The sequence below is a fragment of the Chiloscyllium plagiosum genome, chromosome 7, assembly GCF_004010195.1.
Source record: "Chiloscyllium plagiosum isolate BGI_BamShark_2017 chromosome 7, ASM401019v2, whole genome shotgun sequence".
In the NCBI taxonomy this organism is placed as follows: Eukaryota; Metazoa; Chordata; class Chondrichthyes; order Orectolobiformes; family Hemiscylliidae; genus Chiloscyllium; species Chiloscyllium plagiosum.
Genome location: NC_057716.1, coordinates 31,126,825 through 31,142,668, shown reverse-complemented (window position 1 = coordinate 31,142,668; position 15,844 = coordinate 31,126,825). Strand labels below are relative to the sequence as shown.

At 42.9% G+C, this 15,844-nt stretch overlaps 1 protein-coding gene across 1 annotated transcript in view; it reads right to left on the bottom strand.

Moving 5' to 3' along the window:
- LOC122551916 (receptor tyrosine-protein kinase erbB-4-like) overlaps window positions 1-15,844 on the bottom strand; it is a 958,043-nt gene that overhangs the window by 303,992 nt on the left and 638,207 nt on the right. The window contains exons 6-8 of the mRNA XM_043694485.1: window positions 13,676-13,794; window positions 10,968-11,109; window positions 3,657-3,770 (exon numbers count right to left, since the gene is read on the bottom strand). Coding sequence (XP_043550420.1) covers window positions 3,657-3,770; window positions 10,968-11,109; window positions 13,676-13,794 — 375 coding nt within the window. The remainder of the gene's footprint in view (window positions 1-3,656; window positions 3,771-10,967; window positions 11,110-13,675; window positions 13,795-15,844) is intronic.

The window sequence follows — 15,844 nt, the reverse complement described above, 5'->3', positions numbered from 1 at the left end:
CAACTCTATAAAAATGCTGCTCCAATAACACAATTATTAACCATTACATTAACTTAATCTCAAGTCCACACAGTCTCTTACGCTGTCTTCCTCCTGGTTTCCTGTTACTTTCTTCCATCCTTCTGCTGCTGCTGTCTTCTCCCTGTCTGTTTATTTTTTACTGCTTTTACAGAAAAACAGATTGTGCCTTCTGAGATCTCTTTGTCAGCAAGAGCTTTATTTCATTGCATGGCAGTGGGTCTGACCAATTTTCAAAATGCCCTTGTTTTATACCCCCAATCATTTCCTCTCACTGGTCCAATGTTGTCAACACAATAAATTCAAACTCAGTGGGGTTTTAGTATCCTGGGTATAATTTAAATTAATTGGTTAAATTAGGATTGTTGTCAAAATGGCAACCAAAACTCAGGTATCCGTTTAACAGCCAATTGTCACATGTGTCTATTTTGGAACAGTCCATCTATTAGCTGTTCTGTACACTGGCAGCTATGGCTATACTATAAATTCAGAAAACAGTTTCTAACCTGAAGTGACCATACACTCCTTCGACTTCGCAAAGTAATTCAATCGGTGGCTCAGCGGTTAGCACTGCTGCCTCACAGCATCAGGGACCCAGTGCTCAGGTATTTGTGTGCACAGCTAGACCTAGCCTGCGGCAGGGTTTCTGGAGAATCTCAGCCTTGGGTGGCAGAGTCAGAAGTGTGGTTGATACCCACATGTTTGTCAAAATGAGATGCTTACACCATTCTGGTGGCAGTATGTGCTGACTGCATCCTGCCCATGTGGGATGGCATGGTGGCACAGTGGTTAGCACTGCTGCCTCACAGCACCAGGGACCCAGGTTTAAAGCCACCCTTGGGTGACTGCCTGTGCGGAGTTTGCACATTCTCCCAGTGCCTGTGTTGGTTTCCTCCGGGTGCTCCGGTTTCCTCCCACAGTTCAAAGATGTGCAGGTTAGGTGGATTGGCCGGGCTAAATTGCCCATAGTGTCCAGGGATGTGCAGGCGAGGTAGGAGTTAGCCATAGGAAATGTGGGTACAGAGTAGGGTGAATGGGTCTGGGTGGGGAGCTATTTGGAGGGTCTGTGTGGACTCGATGGGCCAAATGGCCTGCTTCCACACTGTAGGGATTCTGTGATCTGGAAGCAAATACCTTGGAGGGGCTGGTGGCAAGAGGTTAACTTGGCGGAATCATATGGATTATCCTTCAATATGATAAAGGTTTTCAGGAATTAAATTCACTTAAATTGAACCGGGCATCTGCAATTAATTGCAAATGCTCTTTGAAGTCTGGCTTTCAGTCGGGAATTGATGGCACTTGCCATGACACGTGCAGAATGAAGATGCAGCACTACAGGTGAGAGCCTCGGTTTCAGGGAGTTGTATCAGAAATGGCAAAGAAAGACTTGCATTTATATCGAGTCTTCCACAACCTCAAAATGTCGCAAAGTACCAGTTGAATACTTTTTGAAGAGAAGCCACCATTGCAAGGTGGGAGAGACGGTTGACAATCTGAGTGCAGCAAGATCCCACAAAAGGCAATGGCATAAAAATCAGAGAATCTGTGTTTGGGTATTGTTGGTCAAAGGATCAGAATTGATCTGTGTGCAGGGAAGGGAATTGATCTCCTTTACAAAAAAGTGTCTGAAGCTTTAACATCCACCCGAGAGAGTTATTGATTGAGTTCCCTGATCTGCTGGAGGATTACAGAATTTGCCAAAGTCTTCCAGGAAATATGCAAGTGTGTTATATACGGGAGGTATATATCCCCTATCATGCCTTTGGAAATGGATGAAAATTTAGCTCCATCACTCAAAAAGAACTTAGCCATGACAATGCTGGTGATACAGGTTCCCTGAGAGCCACATGGTTTGTCAATGAGCACAAGGGCAGTTGATGAAGTCCCTCGTTTTTGACTATCCCTTCTTAATGATCAACTGCAGACCAGTTTCACAGCATGTTAACCATAACTGCCCCAGCTAAGGACTAAAGTCAATCCCATCCTCACTTAAGTTCCACTTTGCTCAGAGTGCTCTAGAAAATGACTCCTTCTTAGCCCTGGAGCACAAAGTTCAATCCCAGATTTCAACCTGATTGGTATGACTTGCCCAGACAGTAGATTGACCCAGTACAACATTGGACCACCTTCTCCACTATTCCAGCCTTTACTTATTCTGTGACTGTCTCAACCTGACTTTGGCTTTGGGACAAATATCTTCAACGTACTCTGAAGTTGGCCTCCAATTGATCAAGTTAGAGGGGGAAGAGAGGTAGTTGGCCGGTCAAAGTGTTAAGGCCATTTGCAGAGCATAGCCAATTAAAATACAAAATGAGGGCTTTCTTTGTTGTGATGTAGTACATTGCCCATGTAGCTTTCAGGGTGTAAATCCTAAGTAGCTATCTATTTATTACTCCCAACAATCAAGGATTTGACATAGAATCCCATGACTGTAAACAGAGCACAGCAACAGTACGACAAGTCAGACATGTCTACACAGCTTCCCAATTACCATTATCTATGCAAAAAATGTGAAGTCAATGTAGTTCCAGAGAAGTGCAGGGCTGCTCTCTCATTAGACAGATGACTGATGGCGACTTAACCTGAGGGTCACTACACCTTAGGTGATGGGTAAGCTTGAGAATGGGGCACCTTCATGGTAAACTCAGTCAGAGTAGGAATTGAACTCCTGCTGTTGGTGTTACATTGCATCATAAACCAGCCATCCAGCCAGCTGAGCTAACTAACCCACAACACTGTTTTCCCAATCCTTGTGTAGCATTGCAACACTTGTGACAAAATTGATAAACGCAACAGTCTTCGTGCATCATTCTGACTTTGAAGAGGCATAGCCAATAAAGTTTGCTTCAACAGTGAAGACTGCAGCCATGATCACATGCGATCCCGACCGGAGGTCCTTCTTTGCAATGATGGCCTGGCAGCCACAGCCGCAGCATCATTTGTATAAATCACAGTCGCCCATCTACAATGGCAGTGCCAACCTCCCGCAGTAATGCTGTCAGCTATCCAAAGGATCAGGAACTCCCAGTGCTCCTCCAGCCTGCAGAGCTTGGCTTTCACCCTCAACTGGATAGGTTGCAGAATCTGGCTTCCCATTGACTAGCCTCAGGAATCCCCTCTGCGCCATGCCCACTCCTGTTCCTGACCCTTAATTCAGTAGTAGATTCGCCAACTTTAAGGGCATTTAAATAGTCTTTGGATAAACATATGGATGAAAATGGAATAGTTTAGGCTGGTTGGGCTTCAGACTGGTTTCACAGGTGGGTGCATCATCGAAGGCAAAGAGTCTGTAATGCACTGTGTTCTACGTTCAGCGTGTTATGGCTAGTGCAGACCCTATTATAAAAGGCCCTTGTGGCTGTGAGTCAGTTTCAGAGGTCAGTTAGCTCAGTAATGTCAATTAGACCAACAGTAAGGTTCACATTCTTGTGTGAAGTGCTCGAGAAAACCTGGGAACGGTCAAACCGTACATTATCAGAAATGGGTTAGTGCATTGCAATGAGTAAACCTAGAGGAGTTCAGATTTAACCATTCTTTTCACAGATGTACCATAGTCTTTTTTGACACCGCATTGGTAGGATTCTGGTCTACTAAAGGATGGGGATAGGGAGTTTAAACATAACTAAAATGAAGATTACCTTTGGGACAAATGTCCGTGCAGGGTTTGCACACTTTGATTCCATTTTCTTCCACTTCCATCTTATTGCTCGGGCAAGCTCGTACACAAGAGCTGTGATCCACCACAAAGTTATCTGGAAAGGGAGAGTGAAGGGTTTTGGCTGTTTAACGTTAGCTGAACATTCTCAAAGGGTTTATTCCATTAAGGTTCAATGTAAGAAAGTTCTTTGCTGCCCGTCACTGGACACTATCTCCCCCGCCCCCCTCCCCCCCCCCCCAGTATCAGCCCCAGTGAAATCTCTGACCGTTCTTCACACAGTGGGATTGATCATTCAGCCAATATATCAGAGACTTGCTCCAACTCAATGTTCGCTGCTAAACCTGCACGCAAGACAGAAATTCACTTCTAACTACGCTACGCCTATCTGCTGCACCCTCCTACCCATACTTTTTGGGTGCTTTACAAGTAGGCTTTACTTCTAATTCAGGCAGGACAGATTTTTGGCAACAACCTCTGTCAGCACTATGAAGTTCAGTAGCCCATATCTGCCAGTCAGTGCCCACTGAGCTTAATTTCACCACCCGCCTTCATTTTGAACTCAATGTCTCACTGAATTCCTATCACTTATTTTTGTACCTGACCGGATTCATTTTGCTGAGCTTCACTTGTTTGCTATTAAGGCCACTGACAAGATCAGGGCCAAATGCCCTGTTTGTGCCCTCCCAACACATGTTCATATAGGAATGGAGCATGAACCTGAGAAATTAGAGCTGCATTAATGTGGACTTACCTTCGCCCCTCACTCATTTCATTTCTGCACATGCAGGATTGGGGAAATCCATCACGCAGTTGTTTTCTGCTAACTATGAATATTCAAAACACAGCTGCCATCTGACTGATTTACAGCCACTGAACAACATACGGTGGCTCAGTGGTTAGCACTGTTACCTCACAGCACCAAGGAATCAGGTTCAATTCCAACTTTGGGTAACGGTCTGTGTAGAGTTTGCACATTCTCAGTGTCTAGGTGGGATTCCTCCCATTGTCCAAAGACGTGCAGGTTAGGTGAATTGCCCTGTAATTTCTAGGGAGAGGCAGCTAGGTTAGTTAGCCATGTTAAATGTGGGGTTACAGGGGTAGAGTGGGGGTCTAGGGCTGAGTCTTTGGAGGGTTGGTGTAATAATGGCCTGTTTCCACACTGTAGGGATTCTATGATTAACATAAGTACACACTGTCAAAAATAGACTGCTTATCCAAAGGTTCTGTTGGTAACGATGTTGGGAGTGGGTATTGTGGCACTAGCTCAGAACTGGAAGGTCTGGGTTCAAATCCTACCTGTTTCAGAGATGAGCCACAACTTATCTGAACAGCTTGATTAAAGCACATTTATAAAACAGAAAAGTTAACTGATCTCATCTTGCAGGGATAGCAGAGTTATGTCTGTGCTTTCTCTCCACAGATGCTGGTAGACCTGCTGTGTTCTTCCAGTAATTTCTGCTTTTGTTTCTGATTTCCAGCATCTGCAGTTTTTTGGTTTTTCATCTGTGGAGGAGCGGGGCATGGTGGGAAGGGCCGGGGAGTGAGCAGTTTCAAGAAATCCTCTCAAAGCTAACTCGATGCCCTGAGATAGGTCAAATAGCTTCATTCTCCCATTAGGGTGAAGGTGGGCTCAGGTCTTACAGAGTCAGAGAGTCCCCTACACCCACTGTCTAGACACACATGAAAAGGCCGACTGGGCTCCTTTATGGAATTGAGAGTCAGCACCATCAGCAAAGGACGCAAACTGAGAATATAAAGCTTATAAAAAAACAAAAGAGAAAACGATGACTGAGAGAAAATCCATGACTGGAACAAGTGCGCTGTGATGTGCAGTGACCGGCATGTGATTTTGTAATTTGTTTTCCAGGATAGATTTAGTCAAGGTTCAGTGTTTTTCATCAGTGGCATAATGTAAAGATTGATAACAAATTGATAACATTCCCGACAGAAAGTAAAACCAGATCTGTAAAATGACAATAATCTGCGCCCATCTCTGGTGAGGTTGTGCAGGTTTCAAATGAAAGACTGGATTTGCAAGACAACACAGACATGTATAAACACACACACACATATTACAAAACACACACTACAAGTGAACAGACGAACACATGTACATTATGCAGATGCACCCATACATGCATAGATACACAAAGATATACACACACACATTCCAGGGACATCCAGATACACGCATACAGCGATGCACATTTACACTGATCCAGACTCAAGTAAATATACAGACATACATTTACACCTACCAATATATATGCATGCACACATAAGAACACTGTGTCTGTTTTATAGGTCAGGTGCATGCTGGATCTAGACCCACTGTCCCACCCACCTGACTGCTAAGTTGGGCCAGTTCAAAACCCTGCCTTGGTTCTCCGGCACTACCCACTGTTTTATCAAATATTAGGCCTTCCAACCCCAATCCCCCATCATTCTCCATATCCCATCCAAACCAATGCAAGCTAACACATGCCACCCCCACACACTCACTGGCTCGTCACACCTTCCATGCCAATGAATGCCCCTCCACTTATCTCAGTGACCCCTTATGGCCCCCATAAAACTTACTGACAATGTTTGATCCCTCACTCATCCACATTGCTCCTTATAAACCTCATGCCATTCTCATACCAACCTTTGCCCTTTCATCCTCCATTGCAATTTACTTGGTGTCCACTAAAAACAGCTCAGGGGCCATGTTAAGATGAATTAAAACAAAACTTTAAGGTCTCTATTTCAGACTACGCAACATAAAAAGCCCGTTCATACATTTAAATCCCAGCAAGTACCTCATTAAAATTAAAATTGTCATCAGAATCCCATATTGATGACAGCTAATCCTACAATAACCTTTTGGAGCTGTCAGTCAAATATGAACATAAGGAATATGAAATGTTGTGGAAGAAGTCATGTAGTAACAATATTATCATGTTAGCACTAGGGTTAAATAGACAATTATCAATCGAAATTGCAAGAATGGATTTTGTTCAACTCTCAAGCACAGATTGGCTTTTCTTGTTTTCAAGGGCAAGGGATTTAAATAATTTGACAACCAAAAGGTTCCATCGACATATTCCCTCCTTTTAAAGGATTTACATCAACTGAAAAATTTGGTTTAAAGTCTTTCTGGGATAAGCACATCACTTCAGTGAAAAGGGGCTGGCAATGATTAAAATGGTTCTCGAGTCATAGAGTCCCCATAGGGTGGAAGTAGGCCATTCAGCCCATCAAGTTCACACTGATCCTCTGAACAGCAACCGACCCCAGACCCACCCCCTATCCTATGCCTGTACCGTGCATTTCCCATAGCCTAGCCAGCCTGCACATCCCTGGACACTATGCACAATTTACCACAGCCAATCTACCTAATCTGCACATCTTTGGACCACGGGAGGAAACCAAGGCACCCAAAAGAAACCAATGCAGACACGGGGAGAACATGCAAACTCCACACAGACAGTGACCCAAGGTGGAATCGATCCTGGCACTGTGAGACAGCGATGCTAACCACTGAGCCATTGTGCCAGCCTTCTGAATTTCCCACTATGGGAAGGAATATGATCTATCAAAAATGGGGGTGAGTCTATGGGATTCCAGCATCATTTTGAATAAGCGACCAGTTCTCCACAACACCAGGAAAATCTAGGTCGCAGACACAAACATGCACACCAAGACACCCATACATACAAAGAAACATGTAAGGGGCAACCTTTGCACACAGAGGGTGGTAAGTGGATGGAATGAGCCAGAGGAAGTGGTGGAGGCTGGTACAATTGCAACATTTTAGAGGCATTTGGATGGGTTTTGAATAGGAAGGGTTTGGAGGGATATGGGCCGACTGCTGGCAGGTGGGACTAGATTGGGTTGGGATATCTGGTCGGCATGGATGGGTTAGACCAAAGGGTCTGTTTCCATGCTGTACATCTCTATGACTCTATGACTCTATGTAAACAGGCAGAGATAGAGGGAGACATATGTACATCATGTTACAGCTGCAAGAGACATAGGTAAGATCACATTTTGAATACTGCATACAATTCTGGCAACTTGCCTAGAAGAAAGATGTTCTTAAATTGGAAAGGGTGCAAAAACAATTTACAAGGATGTTTCTGAGATGGAGTGTTTGAATTATAAGGAGAGGTTGGATAGGTTGGGACTTCTTTCCCTGGAGCACTGGAGACTGAGAACTGACCTTATTGAGGTATATGACACCATGAGGGGCATAAATACGATGAATAAACAAAGTCTTTTCCCCATGGTGGGAGAGTCCAAAACCAGGGGGCATAGGTGTAAGGTGAGAGGGGCATGATTTAATAGGGACCCGAGGGGCAACATTTTCACTCTGAGGATGGTGTGTGTAATGGTACAAACTGTCAGAGGAAGTGGTAGAGGCAAGTGCACTTACAATATTTAAAAAACATTTGGACAGGAACATGGATAGGAAAGGTTCAGAGGATATGTGCCAAAAACAGGAAGGTTGGCCTAATTCAGTTCAGGAAACTTGTTTGCTATTGATGAGTTGGGCTGAAGGGTCTGTTTCTGTAGTGTAGCACTCTACGACTCTAAATACCTAGACAAACATACAAAGCGTATATAGATGCACACACATAAATGTATACACCTACACAGAGAGACATGTGCATACATTAACACACATATACACACTGAAACAATGCAAACACATTCATACATCTGACAACTAAATCTTCCAGTGAATCTTCTTTTAAAGCATTTTTTTTAAGAGACAAGAGACAGTGAGGAAGGGAAAGGAGAGGGAAAGAGTAAGAGATGGACACTGCCCACAGAGACAGATAAAGAAAGCAATGCAGAAGGGGAGAGAGATGGACAAAAAAAAACATGAATGAGACAAATGGAGGGAAAAACAAAAGTAGGGTAGAGAGAAAAACACAAAACAGATGCAGTATGAGATCTGCAGACTGACAAGCAGAGAGAGACCTAGAAAGCCAGACAGAGAAACAACTCAGAGAACATTTGAGGCACAGAGACAGAGAGAGTTAGACCAAGAGAGACGTATCAGAAGATGTAAGTGGTAATCATTCTCCAAACATCGGGTTAGATCACGTTTTGCAACATAAGGCTGTACGACCGGGCCCAACAACTGACATGCTACAATGAAGACAAATGCTTAGGAAAAGACATGGTCGAGTGACACCAATGCATATCTTTCTACTATTCTGATTTCTGGACCAGCTTCAAACTCTATTCTAATACAGTCACGAGTGCGGTGCTGGAAAAGCTCAGCAGGTCCGGCTCAGATGCTGCCTGTCCGGCTGTGTTTTTCCAGCACCACACTCTCGACTCTGACCTCCAGCATCCGCAGTCCTCACTTTCTCCCTCTAATCTAATACACCTGAGGTTAATATGTCCATTACTGTGGCCTGGAAAATTAAGCTAAATTGTTTTGTTTCCTTGGATGGCTAACTTAAATTTACTTTCATTGCGTTGAATTTAAAATCTCCTAAATTTCTCTTATTTGAGCGATCAAATGGTGGTAAGTATGATGGACCAGATAGCATTCTCTGTGTTGTATTGACTCTGTGATTTTGTTGAGAGATAGTGAATAACTCATAGAGGATAAGGGTCTTTAGCCAGAGAGACGTTATAGTGTGGAAGTCAGGGAACGTTGACTGACTAACGTGAATGGCAATAAAAAGTTAGTCAGATAAATGCAAAGACTGAAGGGAATGGAAGATGGGTAGAATCACATGACTTGGGGTGATTAGGAGCTTGGGCAGCACGGTGGCACAGTGGTTAGCACTGCTGCCTCACTGCGCCAGAGACCCGGGTTCAATTCCCGCCTCAGGCGACTGACTGTGTGGAGTTTGCACATTCGCCCCATGTCTGCGTGGGTTTCCTCCCACAATCCAAAAATGTGCAGGTTAGGTGATTTGACCATGCTAAATTGCCCATAGTGTTAGGGGCAGGGGCCAAATGTAGGGGAATGGGTCTGGGTGGTTGCGCTTCAGTGGGTCGGTGTGGACTTGTTGGGCTGAAGGGCCTGTTTCCACACCGTAGGGAATCTAATCTAATAAATACCAGTACAAGTCTGTTGCGATGAATGGCCTGTTTCCACACTGTAGGGAATCTAATCTAATAAATACCAATACAGATCTGTTGGGATGAATGGCCTGTTTCTGTACTGGGTATTCTGTACCTTCACTCACTGAGGTCATCTCCCCACTCTCAATTCAGTTTTTAAAGCTTTTTCTTATGGACTCCTCCTTTACTCTCGGAATTATTCTAGTATTATATCTGTGCACCTTTTCGCAGGTACATCCTACTTACAGTGAGGTGACCAAATTGAGTTGGCATTGCACAACCTGAGCTATGTTGTACTGTTCCAACCCTGGATGATGCAGTATTTTGTTACATTTGTTGATTACTTTCTCGTGTTACTAACTGTGACAGCGTTCTTTCCAAGAGCCTGTGAGCTCCGTGTAGTAGGCAAACACATTCTTTTGGGAGGGGGTTGTAATTTAATGTGGCTAAGTCTGAAGATATGAAATTTGGAAGAAAGAAGATGGGCAGGCAACACTAAGGTCTTCAGTGAGTTAAAAATCTCATCCGTTCTTCACTGTGATCACTCAGTTTTGATACCATTTCAAGAATGTGAACAGAGTTGCTTCGTTGGGACTGTGAATTATGCTCTAAGGTGTACTGCTGATTGACTGCAGAGTTAATTGTGATCCTGTGTTCCCAGTCAAAAAAAACCATTGCCAGAGGGAGTAGCAACCTAACAAGGGACCATTACCTTGTTCACTGACCCACCCTCCTCAGAGGACGATTCTTTATTATTGTCCTAACGAAGATAGTTTTACAGAGAAACTTGCCTTCATCCCCCAATACAACTGGAAATCCAAGTACAAATCCAGGTCAGACACAGAAATAACCCAAACAGCTGCAAGAGCACAATCACCTCAAGACAACACATGGGTTTGAATCAAATGCATTTCTAGAAATATCCATTTGATCAGTGGGAATGTCTTCATTTGAAATAATTTCACTTTAGACCTGAAAAGCCTCGAGGGATCTTCTATTGAATTCAAAACTGCCTAACTAGGAAATTGCTCAGGTCAATGTCATGTTGTACAACAACTGACTCGCCAGCGCAGCCATAAATGTCCACTGAAACATGTGCACCTTACTTCTTGCTAATTAGATCCTGGGTCTTTTTAGACAATGCAACAACACATAACAGTGGGGTTTTATACTTCTTCACACTGAGGCCGCAAGAGACCCTTCTTTCTGGAAAACGTACGTGGGCATTTCTTGACACAGAACGCTCCATATGTATACTTGGCGTTGGGATTTGGTTCCACCTGGAAAGTTATGGTGTTGTAAAAGAACGGCAGAGGACACTGAATAACACAGGCTCCGCTGTCATTGAAATTGGTGCAGGCCTGCAAAGTAAAGACATACCATCATTATAGGGAATAATTGCAGTCATTACAGCCTACTCAGAAAAAAAACTACAACTTGCCACCCTTAATGCTTGAAATACTGAGTGCCATAATGAAACAGAATCACAAATATAATAGCCAGGAAAGAGACTTCTCAGCCTGTATTGCCAGCATTTTGACCTGAGTGTCTACTTTAATGCAACCTCCTGATGCTCTTGTGTTCTTCCCTTCCAAATTTCTCTGGCAACTGCTGATGCAGTTTCAGTTTTGGGAGAGGAATATTACTGTGGGAACCTAATCTTAAGAGTTCTGTGTGAAGTGAGCTCTTGTCACCTGATAAACCCCATTCCTAATTTGGCTACTTAGCAATCTCATTCAGAGACAGGAGTAGCAGAATGTCCCATTTATAATTCGAGGAGAGTTCTGGAGTACTTTGTTTGAGCAGCATGCAAAAACATTCCACAGAGGCCGCTATCCTGTCACCAAGTCACCCTTTATTTACATATGGGAAGTGCTTGACACTGATCCAACTCACTCAGAGCCAGCTATCAAGAGTGAACAAGATGTCTGACATTCCTGTTCTTATCTGTCAGCCTGGGTTCTCTGACTAGACCAGATTAACAGCCCCAAACAGCACAATCACTACATAGTGTTTAGCCTGCACCTAACCCACAAACAGCGTAGGAGGAGCTTTATTCAGCAGCTAACTGACCTGGGAATAACTAATATCACAGTATTGGGTTTGGGTGGGCTGAATGGTCTCATTCTGTGTCATACAGTTTTCAATAATCTTTGCTGGGAATGACTGATAGGCACATCAGCAAAATTTCCCTTTTATATTGTAGGAATTCCTTATTTATTAAGTGCCTGCAGGATGTGTTCTACAAATAATAAAAGCAGACTCATAAATTACCATTCAGCAAGCATTAAACTGAAACTTCATTTTGATGTGCACTAAATTAGATCAGTCTGTTGCAGAATAAAATTTACTTCTATTATTCATTCCCAGCAAGAAAAGATCCTCGTAATAGTTTTAAATATTTGTTTATTCCTTGGATCAGACAGATATAAACAGGTTAGATGGTCTACGTTCTAATGAATCCCAAGATTGGGTTAATATATTCTAACAATCAAAGTTACTCTTCATCAAAATTACTTTTTACTATTTGGTCTAAGTCATCTTTCTCGTAAACCAGTCCTCATACTTTATCAAATGGTTCTTTGTGCCAGAGAACTGACCCACGGAAAACAAAGTTAAAAATCACACAACACCAGGTTATAGTCCAACAGGTTTAATTGGAAGCACCAAAGTTAAAAATCACACAACACCAGGTTATAGTCCAACAGGTTTAATTGGAAGCACACTAGCTTTCGGAGCGACGCTCCTTCATCACCTGATTGAAGGAGCATCGCTCCGAAAGCTAGTGTGCTTCCAATTAAACCTGTTGGACTATAACCTGGTGTTGTGTGATTTTTAACTTTGTACACCCCAGTCCAACACCGGCATCTCCGAATCAAGGAAAACACATTCTCTAGGTAGCTCTACCAGGACATCAGCCAGTAGGTCTAAAGGGTAAGTTTGTAAAGGTACATTCTCATGCGTTTATATATTGGTCAAACAGTAATTAGCTTAAAGACAACTTTTGCTCTATTAGGAAGTTATTGGACAGGGAAGTGCTTGGAATGTCACTACCATTACAGCTGCAGGGAGGGTGTCTGTACCAGACATTTATCAACCTCTGCACTGATCTTTTAGTGCACTCATAAAAAGTAAGAGGATACAATCGGGAATTCATAGCAATAAAAACAATCCAGAGGAAAATGAGCCCTTCTCTACTTAAATACCACAGTGAAGCATAATGAGACACTGCATCACAGTGTCTCATCTGGAAATATATGTCTGCAGTAGCAACAGTTTTAGGAACCATTTATATGCATGCCTGTACTTTCTTAATTGTTGACACACCAATCCGTGGGGGAGGAAATGAGTCAGTGATACCATGACTGAAATGTGCCAATGCTACTGTACTGAATGCGAAATCGGTCAGTGTCATGAATGTGAACTATTACTGTAACAAATATGAAATAGTCCAGAGTTATTGCAATGAACATGAAATGGGCCAGTGTCATTATAATGAATAGGAAATGGATCAGTATTAATGTAATGAGCAGGAAATGGGCAGGGCAAACTTGAAATGGGCCAGTGTTGCTGGGCCAACAGTGAAACGTGATCATGTTACTGTAAAGAACATGAAATGGGTCAATGTTGTTGTAATGTATGTGAAGTTGTCCAGTATCACCGCAATGAACTTGAAGTGTGCCCGTATTACCAAAACAACTGTGAATTGAGACAATGTTACTACAATGAATATGAACTGAGTCCAAGTTACTGTAATGAACTTGAAATAGACCAGTATTACTGTAAAGAACGTGATCATCCATTTGAAATGGTTCTGTGTTATTACAATGACATTGATAGGTAACGGGCTACCGCGCTGACCTTGAAATGGGTTAGCGAAACTAAAAGAAAGCTTGAGATTGGTCAATGCTACTTGCGGTCACATACAAAGCAGTCAGTGTCCTTTGGCCCTGAGCAGCCACCCGCACATTCCCGATGGCAGCAATCACTGACAAATGGGCTGAAGCATCGCTCATCACACTGCTGCGCACACACTGTCTTCGTGACTGCAAAAGAAAAACAGCACAGGTCATCAAAAATGGGGTTCTGTTTGCATTCTGGATGGTTACAATTTCAGTTTCTTTTTATTTGTTCATGGGATGGGGATTTTGCTGGCCATTCACTGCTTTTCCTTAATTGTCAAACTTCCCTTTCAGGAGAAACATTCAGCATCTGTTTTCTGCTGTTGAATTACAGGCAGATTTTGCACAAGAGGAAAGATTTCACAATACACTGCGAGCATGTCTTAGCGGGAAATAAATACATTTAAGTGTTTCCAATTAATCTTTCCTATACCTATGCTGTATTCCCTATGGATTGGCAAAATTGCTTTATGCGAAACTTCTCTTTTCATGAATCACCGGTTAGCATTAAAAGCAATCTATTACTGAAAGCAAAGATAGGGCTTTCAGGAGATTGACTCCTGCTCCTGTAATGTGCCCAAACACATTCACCATATTTAGACAAACCTCGATTCTTTCTTTTGTACACACATCTAAAGCACAAAATTTGTTTACTTGTAAGTAAAGCAAGATCATGGAAACTGTTGACAATTCAGGTGTCAGAACCAGAAGAGGTAAACATTTGTACTGAGGTGTTTACTGAAAAATCCGACAGGGAAAAATGAACAACTCACTACTGGATCCCAAAGTTAGATCTGCAGTACACCCACTCAATGAGACTGGTTAGCATGTTTATTTGTTACCCAACTTCATAGAGGAGGTCTTGTGGTACATCACTGGTCAGGGTCAGAAGCTCTTGGTTCAACTCCCACGCCAAGATTTGATGGTCAATAAAAGTACATTCATAATGCAGTAAAATAAGTAGAATATCAACCTGTAAATCTTTCCAACACACACCAATGGCAGGCACTAAGAGCAGAAGAGATCCAGTCAGCCACATGATGGAAGGGATGTTGGAGCATTCATCATCACTATCTGTAGCTCCAGGCCACAATACGTACGTAATGTAGCCACAGCAACAGGGAGCTCTTTTGGGAGGTTCACTTGGCCCGACAGCTGATGTGAATCAAATTGGTGCCAGCAGCAAGGGGTTCAATCCCCATTCTGCATGGAATTCAGGAGCCTATTGTACTCTTTGCTACCTTCCCCCACCCTCCTCTCTGACCTATCACCCCTGCTCCTCGGATGCTCCCTGACCTGCTGTGCTTTTCCAGCACCACTCTAATCTAGACTCTGGTTTCCAGCATCTGCAGTCCTCGTTTTTACCTATTCAGGGCCTGCCCCCTTGCGCTACCCCTGGTGGAGCTGGTAGGGCTGTCAGTTCAACTTCTCTTTCAGGCAGGGAGTGTGTGTGTGTGTGTGTGTATGTATTTCTGCATTGTTATAAAGTCCAACTGTGTAAATAAAGAAGGCAAATTGTAAGATATGTATATCCAGTATATATAACACAATAAGACCTCTGCTGTACCTGTCAGAGCAGAACATTCTAACAGGAGGAGGCAAGATCTGAGCTTGCTGAATGACAATGTGACAACGTACATGAAGCAGACAGTTCGAGCTCACTTATAGTAAATGGTCAGCCTGCTTGGAAATTGCTGCGCTCAATATTGATTCAGGGACTCGCCAATCTGAAAGATGTGCAGAATGCTTAGCTTCTCTGAATTGTGAGCCTGACCCGGGACCTAACTGTATACTTTGCTGAAAAGCGCTGAAAACCAACGACTGACTGTTCACAGTAGCTGAGATGGAATTGAGGCTTCTAAAAGCATAATTTTAAAAATTGCAGTTAGGGTGCAGGCTGAGATTAGGCACTTTAGTTCTATCAGTTACCAGTGATCCATATAGTGTATTCTTCTTCCTTTTTGTGCCACAGGTAATGGAGGATTAATACGGCAATTTTCATTATAAGTGGGCAGTAATTTTACTATTATAGGCATCTTCTTCCATTTGCCTATTACAGCAAGTGAACTGAGATATTGGGTTTCGTTTCATTCTATAAGTTGATCTTCATTACATCCAATTTTTCAAAATTGTTTCTAACACTTTCGCATGCTTGAGCTTATGTGCAGTGTCCATGAGTGAAAATGTTGTTAAT